General features: G+C 37.8%; 1 protein-coding gene across 1 annotated transcript in view; it reads left to right on the forward strand.

The window, feature by feature from the left end:
* LOC122231472 (60S ribosomal protein L10-like) overlaps positions 1–20121 on the forward strand; it is a 140927-nt gene that overhangs the window by 115442 nt on the left and 5364 nt on the right. The window contains exon 4 of the mRNA XM_042959597.1: positions 13715–13792. Coding sequence (XP_042815531.1) covers positions 13715–13792 — 78 coding nt within the window. The remainder of the gene's footprint in view (positions 1–13714; positions 13793–20121) is intronic.

A 20121-nucleotide genomic window follows, 5' to 3' on the forward strand; every position in this document is an offset into this window, starting at 1 on the left:
AACAAATGTTTAAGCAAGTTGAGTCTTAAAGGATGAATCATAGCTGGCTGTATAAGGAAATTGAGATCCAGAAAGAAAAGTGTCTGTGCTAATTATTTGCCTATTTGCTTTTAGCTCTGTGTCCATTCTACTAGATTGTACTGCATTCTGAAATACTAAGTTGGAGTCTGCAAATTCCATTTCCCAGACACCCTTTCTAGCTGGTTTCCAGCTGGCTTCTGCCAATGGGAAGCACGGGAGGGATATTGGAAAAGAGAAAAACGGGAAACACTTCAAATCCAAGTCTGCCAGATGGTGACACTTCCTTCACGGTCCCAGCTCCTGAAGTTGTGGCCCCCACATCCATGGTTTCAGTTAGTACAGCTGCAGCCTGTCCTCTGATTACTTACTTCTTCCCTTCTTTTTGTTTCCGTAGGCCTAGAGGTAGTAGTTGTTTTTTGCACTTACTAATTTTATCTTCTCCCTTATGATCTTCTAGCTCTTCAATATCTGTGTGATAAATGCCATGCATTAAATCCCCTTTTCTGAAACAGACTGTGTAATTTTTTTTCCCTCACTAGCCTCTGATTGATATGTACTTAAAAACGAGCTGTAACTCTTGAATTCAATTGCTTACTTTTTGAGCTTGAATGAAGTAAAGGCATCCTTATCAAAGTCAACTGGTAATTTGTGACATGCAATGACATCATGCTTACTTAAAGTATCATGTGTTTGCTTAGAATGAAGTATATACTAAAAGCAAGATTTTGGGAGCCCAACTGGTTATGGCACTTTGCCACTATAATACAAATGATGACCACAAGAACTGGGAGGTTATCTGATTATTTCTGAGTGTTCTAGAGAGCTTATGAAAAATAAATGATGAGTTCAGTGTTGAAAGAAAGAAAGAAAGAAAGAAAGAAAGAAAGAAAGAAAGAAAGAAAGAAAGAAAACCCACAGGCCCAAATGGCATCACATAGGTCAAGTCCCCAAACTGGGGTTAATATCTTACCTAATTGCAGTTTCAAAGTCCCCAAGGAGAAACTTAGGCTTAACCACATCAGTCAGGAATTTTCTTATCAGCATCAAGACATCTGCCACTGGGGCCCCCTTCTGGCCCGGAGGAAGAAAAGGTAATCTTGGTGATAAGGCCCTCTGCTCTTACCCCTCAGGGAAAGCAGCCTTGCCAGGAAAAATTCTTTTCGTTTGCCTATAACTTTCTCAGTCCACCCTCCTTCCTATAAAAACCTTCTATTTTGTACAACTCCTCAGAGCTCCCCTCCACTTGCTAGATGAGCCACTGACCGATTCATAAATTGTTTAATAAACCCAGCTAGATCTTCAAATTTACTAAGTTGACTTTTGGCTTAACATCAGTAATTTAAAAAATCTTAAATTACAAAAAAGAAAAGCACTCCTATTTCTTGTCACTACAGGACAAATATGGCTGAATGGAAAATCCAATAAAGTTAAGAAACTTGAATCCTGAAATTTCCCTGTTATTGTAAAATGATATTTACAGTATCCTTGCCAGTAAAACAGGTCTTCTTCCCCTAAATGAACAGACCGATTTTCTATTGCTTGATGATACTGTTATGGCTTCTCCAGAGGTAATAAGCTTGAAAAATAAAATCCCTCAAGGGCCCACCCATCACCCTTCCTTTAGTGCTTCTAATCCTATAAATGTAATCAGATACAACCAAAATGATATAGCTTATACTCCTAAACTCTGAAAGACTTAAAATCTGTATCAACAGAATAGTTTTTTTCAACAAGTGGTGCTGGAACAAGTGAATCCATTCAGTGATCTGCTCCAATGTTATAGCCTATCCTCCTTGGGTTTAAAATGCCTAGAATGCAATTATATATATATATACTGTGCTTCTAAAATATTTCTGTTCATTAATTTATATACACCTATGCATATATCCTACCTTACAGGGACACTGGGCTTGAGTCACCACCACTCCCAGATTTAATATAAAAGAAAGAATAAAAGTTTAGGAAGATCACAATGTTGGAGTAGTGTTAGCGGCACAACCCGAAAAATCATACGTCACTATGTCCCCCATAGAGGGACCATAGGATGCTCTCTTAACTAAGGCATTAGGAAATAAAGGGAGCATTGCATCAGTTAGAAAGCTCTGTGATGGCTGTTCTCTGAAAGCTGGAGTGGTGGTAGGAGATACTGTCATTGTAACCAGATTCCTTATTGTAAAGGGAATAGGGGAACTTTAGCATGAACAAAGTTTAGTGTCCGGCCTTAACTCCAGTGGCAAGATAGGCAAATTAGCATAATAGGAACCAGAATCATAGCAGCAATCAGGTTTTGATCTCCTGTCCCTTGACTTTTGGTAGTGACTAATTGATCAAAGAAAATTGGTGAGTATCTTCCTAAAGTATTATTAAAGTATTGATCTAGATAACTTAAACTCTAGTTCTAGGAGGCGCTATAATACAGACTCACAGTTCTTGCTCAGTTACCCAACATAATGGGATCCCCTTGAGGTAGAATCCACAATGCATCCCAAGAACATGCTATAAATATCACTTCAAGCTTGCCCTAAAGGAACATAAAGCTATTATTCGGAGTGACTCTCCACAAAAGAAAAGACTCTTCCAAGCATTATTAGATAATGGCTCTGAGTTAACATTAATTCACCAGTACCTAAAACTTTACAGAGGTCCACCAGCAAAGTGAAGGATTATTGGGGTCAGGTGATAAGAAGAATTTTGCCTCAGTCTCATGATGAGCAAAGTAATTCCACAAAACCATTGTGCACCATTTCTCCAGTTCCTGAATATATGATTTCAAGAAGCATATTTTGAAAGTGGCCAAAAGGAATGAGGTGAAGCTGTTATGGTGGAAAGGGCCACGTGAAACATGCTCTAGAAAATTCCCTCCATCCGGGAAGATAGCACTCCCAGAGCAAGTCACGTGGTATGGCTTCAGTGATTCCAACACTGGCAAAGTGACACAGTCCCTTAAATGTCCCAGCAGCAGTTGCCTGCCCCACTCACACATCCACCCAGTCTCTGAAACTATGGTTCCTCAGGCACTGTGCTGGCTGCTGAGATGGATGCTCAGGAAATGATGGCAACTCCTCAGGCAGTTTGAGCTTTTGAGGATTTAGCCCCTCTTCCTCACTTGCAATTGTGGTAATACATCTTCTCTTGGTTGATTTCCCAGATTTACAGTTAATAACAGCTTCCTACAGTGTCTAATCTCTTAATTCTTTTAATCTTTCCAACTTTCCAACACCTGCATTACCAGTTTCCTGAATTACACCCCCACTTCTTGAAATACTTGGCATAGTCCTTTGTTCCTGAGAAGAATGTAACTGTAACAGTCCCCAAGGCCCAGGGTGGTTTTCATGGGATGAGAATTAGTGACCTATAAAGTCATCATTTAATATATTTCACACTCTGCTGTGTGCTTCCAGGAGTATGCCTATGTCTGTAGAGAATCACAGAATTAAGGAACTATTATCCTGTAATATTTTTAAAAGTGTTGCCATGGTGCATCAATAGCATGTGCAAAATGACAAAAGGAAAAATATGAAAAAGAGTCAAAGCATCTCTAATAATCTGGAAATGATGGCCTCAATCGCAGAAATGAAATACAGTGGGATATCTCTCAGAGAAGGAAAATGAAAGAGTCTTAAAAATACTTAAATATAAGGTGCCTGGGTGGCTCAGCCGGTTAAGTGTCCGACTTCAGCTCAGGTCGTGATCTCACAGTTCGTGGATCTGCAATGCATGTCGGGCTCTGTGCTAACAGCTCAGTGCCTGGAGCCTGCGTCAAATTCTGTGTCTCCCTCTCTTTCTCTGGCCCTTCCCTGCTGGCACTCTGTCTCTCTGTCTCTCAAAAATAAATAAACATTAAAAAAAAAACTTAAATATAATAAGGGTGAACTGTTGTGATATTTATTTCATTAGATGACAGAAGTTCGAAGTCACCTTGCTCAGGGAAATATTCACTTCTCTGTTAACTAGATGGCACCTCCCTACTTCTAGCATCATACATTCTCTTTGTATTTTATTGTCTCCTTTTTAATAACAGGGAACAGTTAGTCAAAACTCAGATATTTAAAAAGCTTACAATCCTAGTATTTCCTGCATGTTGTTTAAGACACAGTTGTACACATAAACACAGTCAAAGGCAAGGAAACAGACATTGATATACTCAAAGCAGGACTGACAGCCTCCATCTGACACACAAGGAGCCTGTTGGATGAACTACAAATGTATCCAAAATTTATTATTCAGTTCTTTTGGACAACTAATAAACAATTATATATAGACTTTCATTTTTACATAGGAGAAAATTGTTTACTTGTAGTCTACTAAATAAGATATTAAAATTCGATTTTTTTTAATGTTTGTTTATTTTCCAGGGAGAGAGAGAAACACAAGTGGGGGAGGGACAGAGAGAGGGGAAGACGCAGAATCCGAAGCAGGCTCCCGGCTCTGAGCTGTCAGTGCAGAGCCTGATGCGAAAGCACAAACTGTGAGATCATGATCTGAGCCGAAGTCAGACATTCAACCAACTGAGCCACCCAGGTGCTCCTAAAATTGAATCTTCTAAATTAAAGCATTTCTAGTCAAATTTACTAAAAGACTGGCATTAGTATTCAACCAAAAAGTCTGGCTGTAGATTTCCTGCCAAAACACCGGCAAAGATGATTGGAAAAATTTACGATTTGGGAAAATACTTTATTAACAGTATATTATCAGTGTTATCTTAAGCTGGTCATGGTTTTTCCATACTTTTGCTTTTTTTTTATTGTTTTACTTTAGCTTCATTGGTGCCAATTTTGTTATTAGAGTAATCAAACAAAATCAGCAAGCTGATAAACTACTAAAGTTAACTATGGATCTCACGAATGGATGATCTTATGTAAATATTATACAGAGACCCAAAAGATTCATAATTTGGATTAAAGGACAATGAAAAGTAAACATGGTGACTCCAGAAATTCCATTTTCAACATAAGCAAAGAGGCAGTTATTTTATCCTGGACCAATTCAAGGTGGTTTCATAGATTGAGGAGGCTAAGGTGCTGTAACTGACAGAAAGCAATAACCCTACAGAAATCCATCAGAGTCCCAGAGTTTCAGGTTGCTGTCTCTTTGATTATTTGAACTTTCATTTCTTTTACCACTTAACGCTAACTTATAACATGTCTCTTTATAGGTTGTTTATTTGGTAGGTCAATCAGCCAACAAGGAATTATCGAGAGGGGGGCTAACGTGTTCTAAAGTGGATCTGAATATGTTGTGAGCAGGGTACTAGGTGATAGAAAACCAAATCCCTGATCTAGAGGCCAAGGGCCAGACTGTCACTGTATCTCACATAGCACAGGACAGCGTCTCAAAGAAGTAGAATAAATTAGCCAAAGTATATTTGATCATTTGAAAAGTATCAAATGAATGCATTAATAAGTAAAAATTTTCAAGAAATATTCTCTTTAATTCATGAATCATATTAACTATTAATATCTAAAGGATAGAAGAAGGGTACAGATTCGAGCTAAAATGCACTCTGTCAGAACTCATGGTGGTGGAGATTCATCCTGGAGCCCATTCCGATCATAGGGCTTCTCCTGCCCCCTGGCACTGCAAACCTGTCAGCCCTAAGCTGTTTCTTTCTCTCTCTGGAGAGATATTGCTGAAAGAGAAGCGGACATCATTGCCTTCGCCATGCTATCCTCTCCTGCTTCCTTGGCAGCAACAAGAAGGCCAAAAGAAATTATCCAAAGAGCAAGAGCTAAAGCTGGAGACTCACAACCTAGGCTTCTAGAGCCATTAGAATGCCAGGGTCCGTGGCGGACTTGAGAAAGTGAGGAGTTACAAAGTAGGAAGAAAAGCATAGTATATATACCTTGCCAAGTACATGGAAAGGATCATATGTCCCTTGAATTACAAAGGGGTGATTTCTGCAAAGAGCTGGAAATTGAGTCCTGCACTCAGCTGATTTGTTTAACTGCAGGAAATCTAAGGTATCCCATTAGTTCGGACTTTACTGTATTTTTAAGGGAAGGTTTTAGGGATACAAATGTCTCTGAAATATGAGAAAGCTCTCTTGCTGCTGTAGGAGAGCTTATCTCCCGGTCATCATCTTCCCAACTCAGCTTTAACGTCTGGAGTACTGTTACCCCAGACACAACAGTCACTTAATCTCATTTCATTTTTCAATGTCAGGGCACATTAATATTTTATAAATAGAAACAAAGTCCATAAGCTAAATTTTTCTCTTATAAAAAAAGTACAGATTTATTTTTTAAAGTGACATGACTAATTTTATCATTACAATTTTATGTTCTGTGAAAGTATCAAATGGTGGAAATCGGAGGTTCTTCCCTCTATTTTGTCAAATTCCCTGATAACACTTGATGTATGGAAACCAGCTATCTTCTCAATTCATCAATACCAAAAACAGTGCTGCAAGAATATTTAACTAGAAAAAAACTAAGAATGTATGTCTAGAAGTAGAAGTATTTAAGAGCTACAACTTAAAATTATTCAGAAAAAATACATAGGATCACACTGCTTTATGATATTTGAATGGATTTTTGGTAATTAAACATTAATAAGGTAATTTTTAAAGGGAACATAAAATAATAATTGCAAAGGACTCACTTATGTGATGCCATTCCAATTTTATTTTTACTCCATGTGGTAGACAACTTAGTAGGTTTCAGCTAAAACAAAATAAAACAAAACAAACAAAGCGAAACAACTCTCATGGGGACAAATCTCTCTTGTTTGTTACTTAATAGGACCCATGTCTGAGGGGGTAGAGAAAGCTTAGACTTGTGACACACACAGTTCAGATTAGATACAGTATGGCTTTATTTCACTAGACTCTCATAATTCAGGGGTTTTTCTCCCACTTGCCTTTGGAAATTTTCTATCAACCAGACTCCTTCATCACTGAATTCTTCCCCAAATCACAGTCACCATCAGCACCGCTACCCACCAACAAACATAACACCCCTTTCCCCACATACTTTTAAGCTTCTAGTACTGCATCTACTCATATGTTGGTAAGAAAAATTATCTGAGCAATGATCTACGACAGGTGTCTCCAAGTTGTTTCTCTAAGCCCTAGATTTCCATGGCAGATCCTTAGTGTCCACTGAAATGGATGACAACAGTGTCCCTTCAGGCTGGAATGCTGGAGCTTGAGACACACTTTATCTCTTTTTTATCTCTTATCCCTTCAATGAGATTCACTATTCTCTCTCCCTCTTTACTTCGGAGTTCATCATAACACCATTTAAGAGGAAAAGTAAAAGTTTCTACTGTTACAGCCTTGAAAATCTTTTATTCCCAGATTGATTACATCTGGTTGATTACCAGGGAGATTTCTTTTCTTTCTCTGGTATCTTAACTAAAGAAAATGTGTATGTTGCATCTGGCAGATAGGGGAACAAAGGCAGATGAACATAAGTATGTGTAAGTCATTTATTGCCTCTTAGTTATTAATGTCTTTACCCAAATAAATTATAAGTTTCAAGAGGGCTAGAATCTCTCCCCATACTGTTATTCTTTGGAGCACAAATACAGTGAAGAAGGACAGGAATACTTGGTTAAAACTAGTTGGCTATTTTAGAGGCACCTGGGTGGCTCATTCGGTTGGGTGTCCAACTCTTGATCTCAGCTCAGATCATGATCTCACAATTCGAGAGTTTGAGCCCCATGCCAGTCTCTGTGCTGACAGCAGGAAGCCTGCTTAGGCTTCTCTGTCTCCCTCTCTCTCTGCCCACCCCCTTCTCAAAAATAAATAAGTAAATAACCATTTTTTAAAAACTAGTTGACTGTTTCCTTCTTCTTTTATTCTCCATCAGTACTGAAATCCCTGTAAATTCAGAGTGATATTTATTTTTGGATAAGCATGCTCAAATACTCGAGACCATCAGTAATACCTACTTACTGGGCAATTTAAAGTACCCTTCAACAAGATCCTGAGAGTCAACTGTGTTTTACGCACAGAGAGGGAAAATTAATTCTGTGTCTATGTCTATCACAGTATGTCACATTTCTGATTGAATCTTTTCAACCTGCTTATTAGACATATAGCACAGGGATAAATTTGTCTTTATAAACTTCATATGTGTCACCAAAAATAGCTTCAGGATCACTATAACCCAATGAACTAAGAACGTCCAATAAATGATTAGGCTGCATTTGACAATGAGAATTGCATACACTCTTCTTTAAAATCTAAAGCACAATATTTCTAGGGAGAATCTAGTTACCCAGAAGTTCCTCTGAAAATTACACCTATGATATTTTAACAGCAGCCAGATGGAAAGCCTTCAGCTTTTGGAACTAATTTTACTGACTTTGTTCCACAAAGCATCCATAAAAATCCTTTTAATCATAGTCATGATGTGTTTTTTTTTTCCCAACTAACTAACCCTACATAATTTTGTATTCTTGCCAAATTGACAGTATCCAAATTTTATGATTTTAAAACTGTATTCACTACAAATCTGATACAGAACAACTTATCTAAATATTTGAATCTATAAGTACTTCAAGATCAATTGTTTTCAGAAGAAAACTAGCCTGAGTTTATGGAGATAAGTAGTATTCTCCAGTGTTAAATTACTCAGGTAAGAATTTAACAATAAGGAAGCTTTTTGTAATTAAATATAACTAATTATGTAAGTGAGAACAGTCAAAAATCATTTTATCAAAATACATAAGTCACAGAATTGTTTTGGCCATTCAGGAACTGTAGTATATTAATTCAAGTAACTTTCCTAAGTCTATGATGATACTGATGTGCATTGTCACATTACATTAACCCTGAAGGCTTGTCTATCACTTTATTTTCAAACGTAATATGATAGTATAGAGAAATAATACCTGCCCTGAACATGTGAAGGTGAAGTTATTGGCTCACTATTGCTGGGGTATGCGTGTGACAATTGTTCCATGAATGGAAATTGACTTGAGATAGTCCAAACATGCTTTCTCATCAGGTTCTCTTTATAACCAAAGCCATATATCTGCAGGTTAAGAGGCCAATGTACATGAGGTAACCTCAGGTTACAGGTATATATGAAAGCAAACTGATCCATACAAAGAGAAACTTATTAGTTTAGCCTCATCAATGTGATGTTTTTAACCAACCTAGCAAGGCAGTTTGACTCAAGAATGCAAAAGCATACATAATAGGAATGAAACACAGCATTATTTTTATTGCCAATTCTAAGGATCTCTGATTATCTAGAAAAAAATGTAAATCATTAGCAAGATATAGAAGACCCACTTTGAATTGATGACTTTTTATTTCTTGCTTCCTCATCAACCATTTCCTCATTTATTAACAAATATCTGTAGTGGGTGTATGCTAAGCCAGCACTGTAGTTGATATAGTGGATACAAAAATAAGCAAGTAATAATTTCTGCCCTTGAGGAGATTTCAGTTTAGTGGGAGAAAAAAAACAGGCAATAACTAACAATAGCAGTGCAAGATAATAAAGTGTTTTTTGTTCAAATTGCTAAGGACATGTTAATAAAAATCATCTTAATCAAAATGGGAAAAGGTTGGATTCTCAAAGAAGAAATTGAGCTTGATAGATGCCCGGGAATCAGCTAGGTAGAGAAGCTGTTGAAAATGCCAGGCACTCAGATCTGTTTGGACCTTCAACCTCCCTAATTCTTCAAATTCAAATTGTACATACACCACGTGTGCTTCCTGGACACTTCTCAATTCTCATGATAAGTCTACAACTGTAATTTCCTATTTATTTACTTCCACCTGTCATTCTATGCAGTAGCTTCTCTTGGTTTGCTTTAAAGTCCCTGTAGTCCATAACCTACATAAAAGGAAAGACTGCATTTGTCATTTTAATAGGTATGACAATCCCCAGTATCCTGAATTGCTGTGGCATAAAACAAGAGCTAAGTAAATCATTGAAGAATTAAAGCTGAGGGAAGGAATAGTTTGTGCAAAAGCACTAATGTGTGAAACAACATGACAGAAAGTTGGTATCTCTAGAGGAATATACAATGGGGAACAGGATAGAGATGGTTCTAATACTAATCCTTGACAAGGCTGTGCCCGTTTTGCAGCATAGATTAATGGGTTCAATTATAGCTCTGAAGCTAAACTGCTTAGATTGTTTCCTAACTCCACCATTTACTAACTGTTTTATATTAGGGAAGATATTTAATCTCTCTATGCCTCGTTTTCTTTATCTGTAAAGTACCTACATCAGGATTTTGTGATGTTAAAGTGAATCATCTATACACACTTGGAATAGTTACATTACGACATTGGTAGTTACATCGCTATTGAGTAATAAATGTTAACTAACATTTCTAGGCAAAGAGATTTGCCATTTTCTCCTGAAGAATAGGAAGGGACTCAAGATCGTTAGGCAGCAGTGAGATATGATCCCCTTGGATTCTGTGTCGGTCAGGATTCACTGCAAGAAATAGAAACCATTACTTACCGCCCTAGTTGACAGCCATCTCAAAAATTTGCTCCAAGTTGTGTTTTTTAAAGCACATCTTATTTATCTTTGACTCTACATCTTCCATGTATTCAGGCACATAGTAGGTCCTCAATAACACTGACTTAATGAATTAATGCCTTTGGAATGAAGAAGAAAGGTTTTGCCAAACTGTTTTATTCTACTAAATTCTTTCTAAAACCATTCCTCTGAGAATGAATTAGGATCGTTTGTTTCATCCTCTTATGCCAAATACTAAATGCCACGCAAAAAAACGTCCACAGTGGTAGAAAATATAATTCAGACAAAAATCCATGCAGAGTTGGAAGAGATTAGTAACATAATTTAGAGTGGTGCCATGCTTTGTGAGCCACATCCCACTTGCCAGTAAATTCAGGACACGGAAGTAGGAGCCATTCATAGACTCATCCAAAACCACTGTAGTGATCAGCCCCCACTCTAGCAAGTCACCGTCCACATTTTTGCTCTTTGGGTTCCAGGTGTGTAATTACCAACTTGTGCATTTATTCAAGACACATATCTGCCAACAGCTTTCTCCATATAGCTTCTTTTAACCACTCTGGTTGTCCAAAATCAAGGATATGTTGCCGCATATGCTCAGTCTCTCAGGACGACAAACAAACTATGGAGCAGTAACGGATAAATATCTCATCCCCAACCAAGCCTCATATTCCAAACATGGCAAGCTTCAATTTCCCACCCTGTGGCCAAAATCTTGGCAGCTGCCTTTGGCTTTATACCCTGCTGGTTCTAGGGATTCTTGCTGCAGTATGTACTCACAGGCGAGATCATATCAGAAGGACATCACTTGAGTCTTTCTACTACTATTCCCTGTAATATTGCCTACAGAGAGACATTAATAGCACTTTAGAGCAATTTATCGTATAGAAAAGTGTTTATATATATTAAAATCTGCCTCAAGTGTCTGTCTCTGGTACCTGTGCATAAAGTCCAGAAGGATATGCTGCGAGTTAAAAGCAATTAGAACAGGTTTGGGGTGGAAGGAAGTTTACAAAGTCATGGTAAAGATCAAGCTTCTCAAATCCCAAATGGAGAAAATTTCATTTCCTAGTTCAGAACAGAGACTTTAACAGAAGATTTTGTGTCAAGCCAAGTGCCATGTGTCTGTGTTGTCCAGGGAATACCCTGCTCACAACTCCTTCAAGAGGACCCGTTGCAAAGAGCGAAGTTGACTGACAGGCTCCAGCTGCTCCATCTTTAATCCACTGCCATATGCATATCAGGCTGCTTCCAGCAGATGACTGGGCACAGGGGGAGCTAGAACAGAACATTAGTGCATGAAGCAGGACAAAATTCTGGCTCCAGAGTTTCTCCTAAGCCTAGCTGGAATTCTCTCAGAACTAGGCTTCACTTGGAGTCTCTTCGTACCCAGACTTTCCTTTCCTTGATTTCTTTTCAGACATCAGATCCGTATTTTAGTTGATTATATTAAAAGCAGAGAAATAGGCCTAGGGCCTGCTCGGATGGTTTGCAGTGAATGCATGCATTACCTTGTTCATGTTTTAGCTTTGCTGCCAATGTTTTGAGTCTCTCTTCTGTTGTATTCTCTAGAGGGCCCAGTTGGTTCGGCATCTGACTCTTGGCTTCAGCCCAGGTCATGATTTCACAGTTCCTGAGATCGAGGTTCACATCAGGCTCTGTGCTGGCAGAGCAGAGCCTGCTTGGGATGATCTCTCTTCCTCTACCTCTGCCCCTCCTATGCTTGTGCTCTCTCTCAAAATAAATAAAGAAACTTAAAAAAAAAAAGAAGGTTCAGGGGTGCCTGGGTGTCTCAGTTGGTTGAGCGTCTGACTTCGGCTCAGGTCATGATCTCACGGTCTGTGAGTTCGAGCCCCGCGTCGGGCTCTGTGCTGACAGCTCAGAGCCTGGAGCCTGCTTCGGATTCTGTGTCTCCCTCTCTCTCTGCCCCTCCCCCACTCATGCGCTCTCTCTCTCTCTCTCTCTCTCTCTCTCTCTCTCTCTGTCAAAAATAAATAAACATTAAAAAAAATTTTTTTTAAAGGGTTCAAGTTACAAAACTATTCAGCATGGAAGAGGCTAGCTCTCCTCCCCTTCATTCTTCTCAATAGTAAAAACATGCAGAGGTTTTGTTATCAAGGCCCTCTCTCATACAATTTTCCTTACTCCCAAGAGATTTTATGATCCAAACAGGACCTGTCCAATAAGTATTTGGGTACATCCAGGGATGTCAGATCTGTAAAAGGATTCAGAGAAGTCCAGACCTTGCTAAAGAGCACACTGTAGAGAACAAGCAGCTTACTGCCCCACAGGCCATTGTTTGGAGCCATTGTTAGAGACAGACTACATACTGATGGTCAGAATGGATCACAGATTTGGCAACTTTCTTGATGCTGCTACCTTGAAAATATTTTGTAGACCTTAAGTAGCAAACACTGTGGGTCTAAGAATAATATCAAAAACCATATTTCAGTAGGAAATATCATTCTTTTCTCAGTGTGGGCATCCAGACTATTGAATTGCATCCCGTTAATTTACAATGCGAGCACTTTTTTTTTTCTTTTTACTTTTGTCTCTGATTATTACCTTTTGTTCTCTCAAGATATGTTTGATTTCTGTACACGTATTCCTACCTTAATATTAACAGAAAAGAACAATATATTCTTCCGCCACCTGAAAGCATGCTTATGGTGCATACATTTATAGACACTCCTAACTCTCTTCCTTTTGTGTTTATATTTTATCACAGCCTTTTGGCCCCTGCTCTTTCACCTATTTCTTTTAATTCTATTCCTTTGCATCTTACCACTATTTGTTGGCTACTCATAAATGCATAATCCTGTGTCAGTCATCTCAAAAATAATTTAAAAGGCCATGGACCCTGCCTGATATATTGGATCAAATAGTATTTAGGATATGTCTTCTGAGACATCAGTATATCAAGCTTACCTAAGCATTCCCAGACCACCCAAATTTTTCCCCTTTCTGGATTCCAGTCATCTTATCATATTTTTGGATCTAGGCATATGATTTCTTGAATTTTAACTAGAAAAGATTGCTTACATTTTATCACCATACTAAATTATAAATCTTTTTGAGAAGATATTATTTATGCACTCCTATACATCCACCACTGTACATTATATCTTATACACATTAAGCTCTCAAGAAAGTGAGAAGCGATTTGTTACCTGCAACACACCTGGGCGGGTATAAGCCTTGTTAAGTCTCCATCTGAATTCTCATTCCTCCCAATATAGACTGGCCACACTGGCCGGACTTGGGAGCTGGCCACGGACTTCCTGCCAGAAGCTGGATTCCTTGTGGCCAAAATGAGGGTAGAAGAAGCCTGAAAAGGATGCCCCCGCTACAAAAAAGAAATTGACTCCAAAAATGCTCTAATGTACAGCACAGTACATGTAGTCAACAATTAATTATACGCTTGAAAGTTGGTAAATGTTCTTACTACAAAAAAGAAATGGTAATTATCTGAGATGGTGATAATTAGGATGTGTTAATTAGCATTATTGTGTAATCATTCACTATACATGTGTGTGTGTGTGTGTGTATCAAATCATCACTTTGTATACCTTAAACTTATACAATCTTTTATGTCAATTATAGCTCAATAAAATTTTTTTAAAAGGTCTAAATCATTTTCAAATGCCACCATTTTACTTTTTAACCCTTTTGCTCTTCTAGTGTAGACCACACCGGTTTGGCACTACATAGTTCTGCGTGAGCTATTTAGAGATGTAGCTACTTTTCCAAGTTTCTCTGCTTAGAATTATTTTCCTCAAGAACTCCAACTTATCATTGCTTTGGCAATTCCTTTTATATACCAGATTTATCCTTTTGGATAATCAAAAATTTGGAAATCAAACTTTCCAAAGATTCTAACTTGTGCTCATCAAGTTGAAAAAATGTACACAGCTGGGCATATTCATGTCTAAGACTGATTAAATAATCACCCACAGTAGTTCACCCTTGAACTAGAGTCAGTGTATTCTAAGGCACCTGAAAGTTCTTTATTTTATAACATCTTATTTTCCATTTTGATAATAACTAAAAAAGTAACATAAATATATGTTAGGTATTCACTGACCAATATGATACCCACCAGTCATAATTATTTAAATTTAAGTGTAAATTCATTTCAGTTAAATGAAGTTAAAGTTCATTTCCTTAGGCACTCTAGTCATATTTCAGATGCTCATGAGCCATGTGTGACTGACGACTACCATATTAGTGCAGATATACAACATTTCCAGTGTTGCAGAAGTTTCTATTGGACAGTGCTATTCTGTATCACTTAAATAATACTATAATAACCAAGTACAACCACACATTTTTGGCATCTATCCTTATATTTTTTTGGCATTATGTAGTGTTACTATAAATACTGCAATGTAATAGAAAAAATAATTGAAACAAATTAATGTATAAAATATATATTCGTGGAAAATGAAGAATAAATGACATCGATAGCTCTAAAAGGATATGGTTTTACTAAGGTGCTAAAAGAAGAGAATATTTACATGTGGAATTCAGAAGAGCCTTCCCCAGTTTGCCATTTACATTCAGAAAATCAACTTTATCCACCAAATTAAATTAATATTTTTTGAATTTTATTATGTAATAGTTGTACTTTATTTAATTTTTTATAGTTTTGGTTTTCAAAGTCAAATATGAGCCACAGGTATAAGAAGTTCATAGCTAATTTGTGCTTGTCCATAATTAAGTAAAAGCAAAATAAATACTATTTAAGTCAACACTGGTGATACTCAAAAATTTACCTTTTGTTTAAGGCATATCTTTCCATTACATAAGCATTAGAAACTCTGAACTAACATACAAGACATTAAGAGCTGAGAGCAACCTTTGAATTGTGCATTATTAGCATGGCATAAATATTAGTCCCCAGCAGTTGTGTGTTACTTTGAATTTTTCTTCAAGGCTCTATATATTCACATTGCAAGTTTATTCAGCTTGAGTTTGTTGAGTCTCTACCCCCAGTTTTGTATTCAACCTATGTACTCAAATTCACTATTAGAAATTATGACATCCTATGATATCCACAGTCTAGTGAGAAAAAAAGGGGTCATATCACACCCCCATAAAAAGTTTAAAACATATTCTGAAACTGAGAGAGCCTGCAACCTCTTGGGGAGGATGGGATGGGGGTGCGGTGGAGAAAATACCAGGGTCCTTAATGGACATCTCTAGTTTTTAACTCCTCCTTGTACCCAGTGCTGTCACATGTTCAGCCTCAGAGTATTCAGCCACTTTGCTTTATTTTGTGCATTCTCTGGGCTAATATTCGTGACTTTTCTTTAACTTCTTTATTTAGCATGTGTAGCTGACATAGAACAAGGCATCAAAGGAGGCTTAATAATTTTCCACAGAAATTCAAAGGTTACTCTTAAGTTTTGTTGACATCTTTGCTCGTAAAACAGGTCATATTTTATGAATTTGATTACTGGGACTTTGTGCAATTTTCTAAGTCAAGCAAGGAAGCTTAAAGCTTTTATATTTTATTCCCCTTTTGGACTCTAAAGGATAAAATGGAACTCACAGGAGAGCAGAATATGAGATTCCATAAGCCCAGTTCAAAGAATCAGGATAGAATCTTCGCTGAATAAAAAAACAATTCTATTAATTTTTAAAAATGAATCTGGCTATGAAAATAACATAATGTGTCACACATACACACACATGCCTGTAGTGATACACGCATATCTTATACAAGAAAACAAAATAATGCAGATATATATATCACACACATATATATGCATATGTTTAAATCTTCCTTGTCTTCTGAGCAAACACTAGACTATTATATTAATTGGAAGTTGTATAATGAACTTTGCCATTCATTAGATTTGTTTTTCATCTTGGGTTCAATTAAATAAAATCCTAAATATTTGTGGGTAACCTCACATGGGTTTTAATTATGATTTAATATAAAGATTCCAAATACCTCTGCCTTTCTGCCTTCATGGTAATTAGATCCTAATAAAGGCTATATTGCAGAATGAAATTCTTTGAATATGCAATCACTGGCCTACAGACCATTAACAGGGTATTTGCTTAAGGGGATTTCACAAGCTGAACTGTGGAAATAGCTTGTGCCATTGCTATGTCATCTTCTAGATAGACTATCTGCACTGAAAATTCAAGATTAAATTATTCTAATTACTGTTAAATGCTTCCAAGTCACAAAAGGCTGTGGTTTTCACAGAGTTTGAAGACTCATCGCAGACCCCTCCTCCTTACAACCCGACCACTAACCCCCAATCTCACCACTCTGTGGGTTTGTGTATTTTGAGTTGCTACTGGCTTACAAGGAAAAAAAGCTATGAAAAAATTTTTAAAGATTTTTTAAAATATTTGTAAAGATACTTGCTAATAAAAACTGATGTGAAGTAGCCCTTGTCAGTTTAGAAGGAAGATATTTTCCAGTGACCCTGCTAAACAGCCTGGGAAAAGTTATTTACAAATTTAATGCGACCCTCACCGTTTCCTTCATCCTTCCTGCTTAAACCTACACACTTAATTTTTCAAATAATATTCACCTTTTATTTTCTGAGCTAAGAGAATTTAGTTCTCCCCGTTCATAAATTTTAAAAATAGATCTACTGAACCTCTCCTAACCTTGGTTTTGCAGAATCAAGGCACACCTAGAGAAAGACAGGGAAAAGTGTATATTTTTTAATAAAATCTTCTTCCTGATCTCTTTGGGAAACCTCCTGAATTTTAGCCTACTTACTTACCGATGAAAAACAAATAGATGAGGCAATATGTGTTTGCCTATATTCCTAGGGAGTCTGAGTTGGCAACAAAACACGAGGCAAGAATCCAGAAGTTCCAGACTCTAATATCAACTCTGGGAGAAACTAATCTCAAATTCTCACATTTTTCACATTTAAAATTGGAATGGGGTTATTGGGAGGCAGTCAACGAAAACCATCGTAAGTAATTCTGTAAGTATAATATGCAAATAATATGGCAAAAAGCCCAAACCTTATTTTTATTTCATTTCCCCCAAATTTTACAGTTTTCTTATTTCCGTTTTCTCTTGAACTCTCAATTTTTTTCCCGGAGGAACTGTAAGGTTAATGGTTAAATATTATATGAAGACCGATAGGAAGACTAGGGGCCCAAGGTGCATAGCACATGTGACACAAATCACCTTGTTTGGCTTGGTGGTTGAACAGCATAACCTCAGAGCCCGTGACATATTAAAAGTAAAAAGACATCCCAGGCTGGAGGAGGGCTTCTGAGATAAAACCATAGGTACATACGGAAGGGTTAGCAGCAGCGGCCTCCTTAGAATAAGGGAGGGGATGGAAGAAATGAACAAGCGCTGATGTTTGCGAAGTACTTCTTACATGTGCCGTGTTCCTGTCCTCCCCCCAACAGCCCATATACATAACAGCCTTAGCACTTACCACAGGAGTGGTGTTGTCTATCTTCTCCACTGAATTATATGTTCATGGAGTAGAAGATCAAATATAATGTACGATCTACCTGGGACAAAACGTTACCTACCAGTGACCGGCACAAAGCAGGCAATTAATACATATCTGTTGACTGAATGAACAAAGCCATGTGTTAACAGTTAACATTCCCATTTGATGAGTAAGGAGATGAAGGTTCAGGGTGATTAAGTGACATAGGCAGATCACAGACATCACATAGGTTAGTAAGTAGCTGAAGAGGGAAACCCAAGCTTGTCTGACAGGGAACCACACTCTCCACTAGAGCAAGCTGCCCCACGGAAGTCAAAGTGGGACCAACTGTCAGAGAAAAGTCTCAGATTTTTTTGTGAAAGGGTGGCAGTGAGAAAGGAAGCTTCCACGCATCCCTGCCTACAACCAAAAGATGTCCAAGAAGCAAAAATGGATAATTTGGTTCCTGGGTACAGTTCAAATGAGGATAAAATCAGAGCATTGGGGTGGATTTCCTGGCAGCTTCTTCAGTAATGTTTTTTTCCCTCCAATGGCTTGTGTTTGTTTGCTTTTCTCTTTGCGTCTCCCCTAACTCTTTCACCCAAGCTTCTTCCTTTCTGTCGTTCAAAATTCCTGGGAGACAACTTTATCCAAAGGTCAGGAGAAGCCACCAAGAGGTCTTGACTGATTGATTGCACAGGCTCTGCAGTCCAGCCACCAGGGTTCCATCCCAGCTCAACCCCACCCTAACCAGGTGACATTGGGCAAATTACTCAGCTTCTCACTTTCCCAGTTGCTTCCTCTGAGAAATGAGGCTGTTAGTAATAAAATCTACCTACTGTTATAAGAACTCAATGAGTTAATACCTGGCAATTGCTTAGCACACTATCTGGCATATACTGGGAACTTAATGAAGAGTAGCCATTCCTATGCCATTAGCCCTAAAATTCAGGACCAGAGCCAGCTGCATGCATACTACAGCTCATTAATCCCCAAACACATCTGTCATACTCCAGATTAGGCTTGCTACATCAGGTTCCAATACAAAACTCTTTTCCCAAAGGCAGCAGTGAAGTGTTGCTGACAGTAAATGAAAAAAAAAATTTTTTTTTCTTGTATCCCCTGACTTACATAGTCAATGGCTTGGGACACAGGCAGCTGCCTTTGGGGTCATTCTTCCATACTAGCTGCTACACGTAAAAGCCTCCTGGGTCTGGATAGAGAAACGAAAAAAGAGCAACGTTCTTATTTTTCTCTTGCATGTATTTTTCCAATAGTATCGCAAGTTCATTTGAATTCAAGAATGAATCTCCACATCACTCGACCTGAAGAACAGAGGACTAGAAGGTAAGGGAGGAAACCAGCTCACTGTGTTTGGAGCTATTGACAGAGCTGGGGTCATGTCATGATCAGCAAAAGCAGTGATTGGGGTGAGATAGGAGGAGCTGGACTAACTAACAGAGGCTTCTTTTTCTCCTGTAATGACATGTCCTGGGGTGTGTAGTCCAGAGTTAGTGCAGTTCTTTAAGGGAGTTATCAAGAACTTTTTCTATCCTTCCACCCTGCCCTCTTTAAGATGCATTTCCAAGCTTTTAGCTATAATGTGGTCACTATACTGTCTGACATTGGGTCACAAACCACAGTAGAAGAAGTGAGGAAAAAAGGCAAAGGACAGAAGGTTGAAAACACAGGCCAACAAAATAGAATTCTTTTAAAATAGCCTCCACAAAAATTCCACCCACTGACTTGCATGTACAGATCTTCTGGGCCAAAAATATTAGGCTCAATCACATAAAATTGCTGATAGTCAACTGTGCTGATGTACAAAAAATACACAGCATAGGATTTCATCTAATATAGCATATGGTAACCACAAGAGAGACTGAGACACGGGGTGTTTTATCTGGACCTACTGCTATTGAACAGAATCAAGATTTGGTTAGTAATAATAAGTGGCTGAAATAATACTGAATAATAACTAGCAGTGTCTCCTCTATCTTCACCAAAGAGGAAGTCTATGTTAATATCAGAGTAAATACATTATACACAAAGGCACTCGAGGACAAAGAGGACATGACATAATCACAAGTGCAATTAACAAGATAATGCGTTTAATAACATAGCTTCAAGATTTATAAACCACTATTAACAGAAGAACATAAAAATATTGACAAATTCACTTTCAAAGTGGGATATTTTTACATGTTTTTCTCAGT

The sequence above is a fragment of the Panthera tigris genome, chromosome D1 (assembly GCF_018350195.1).
Source record: "Panthera tigris isolate Pti1 chromosome D1, P.tigris_Pti1_mat1.1, whole genome shotgun sequence".
NCBI lineage: Eukaryota > Metazoa > Chordata > Mammalia > Carnivora > Felidae > Panthera > Panthera tigris.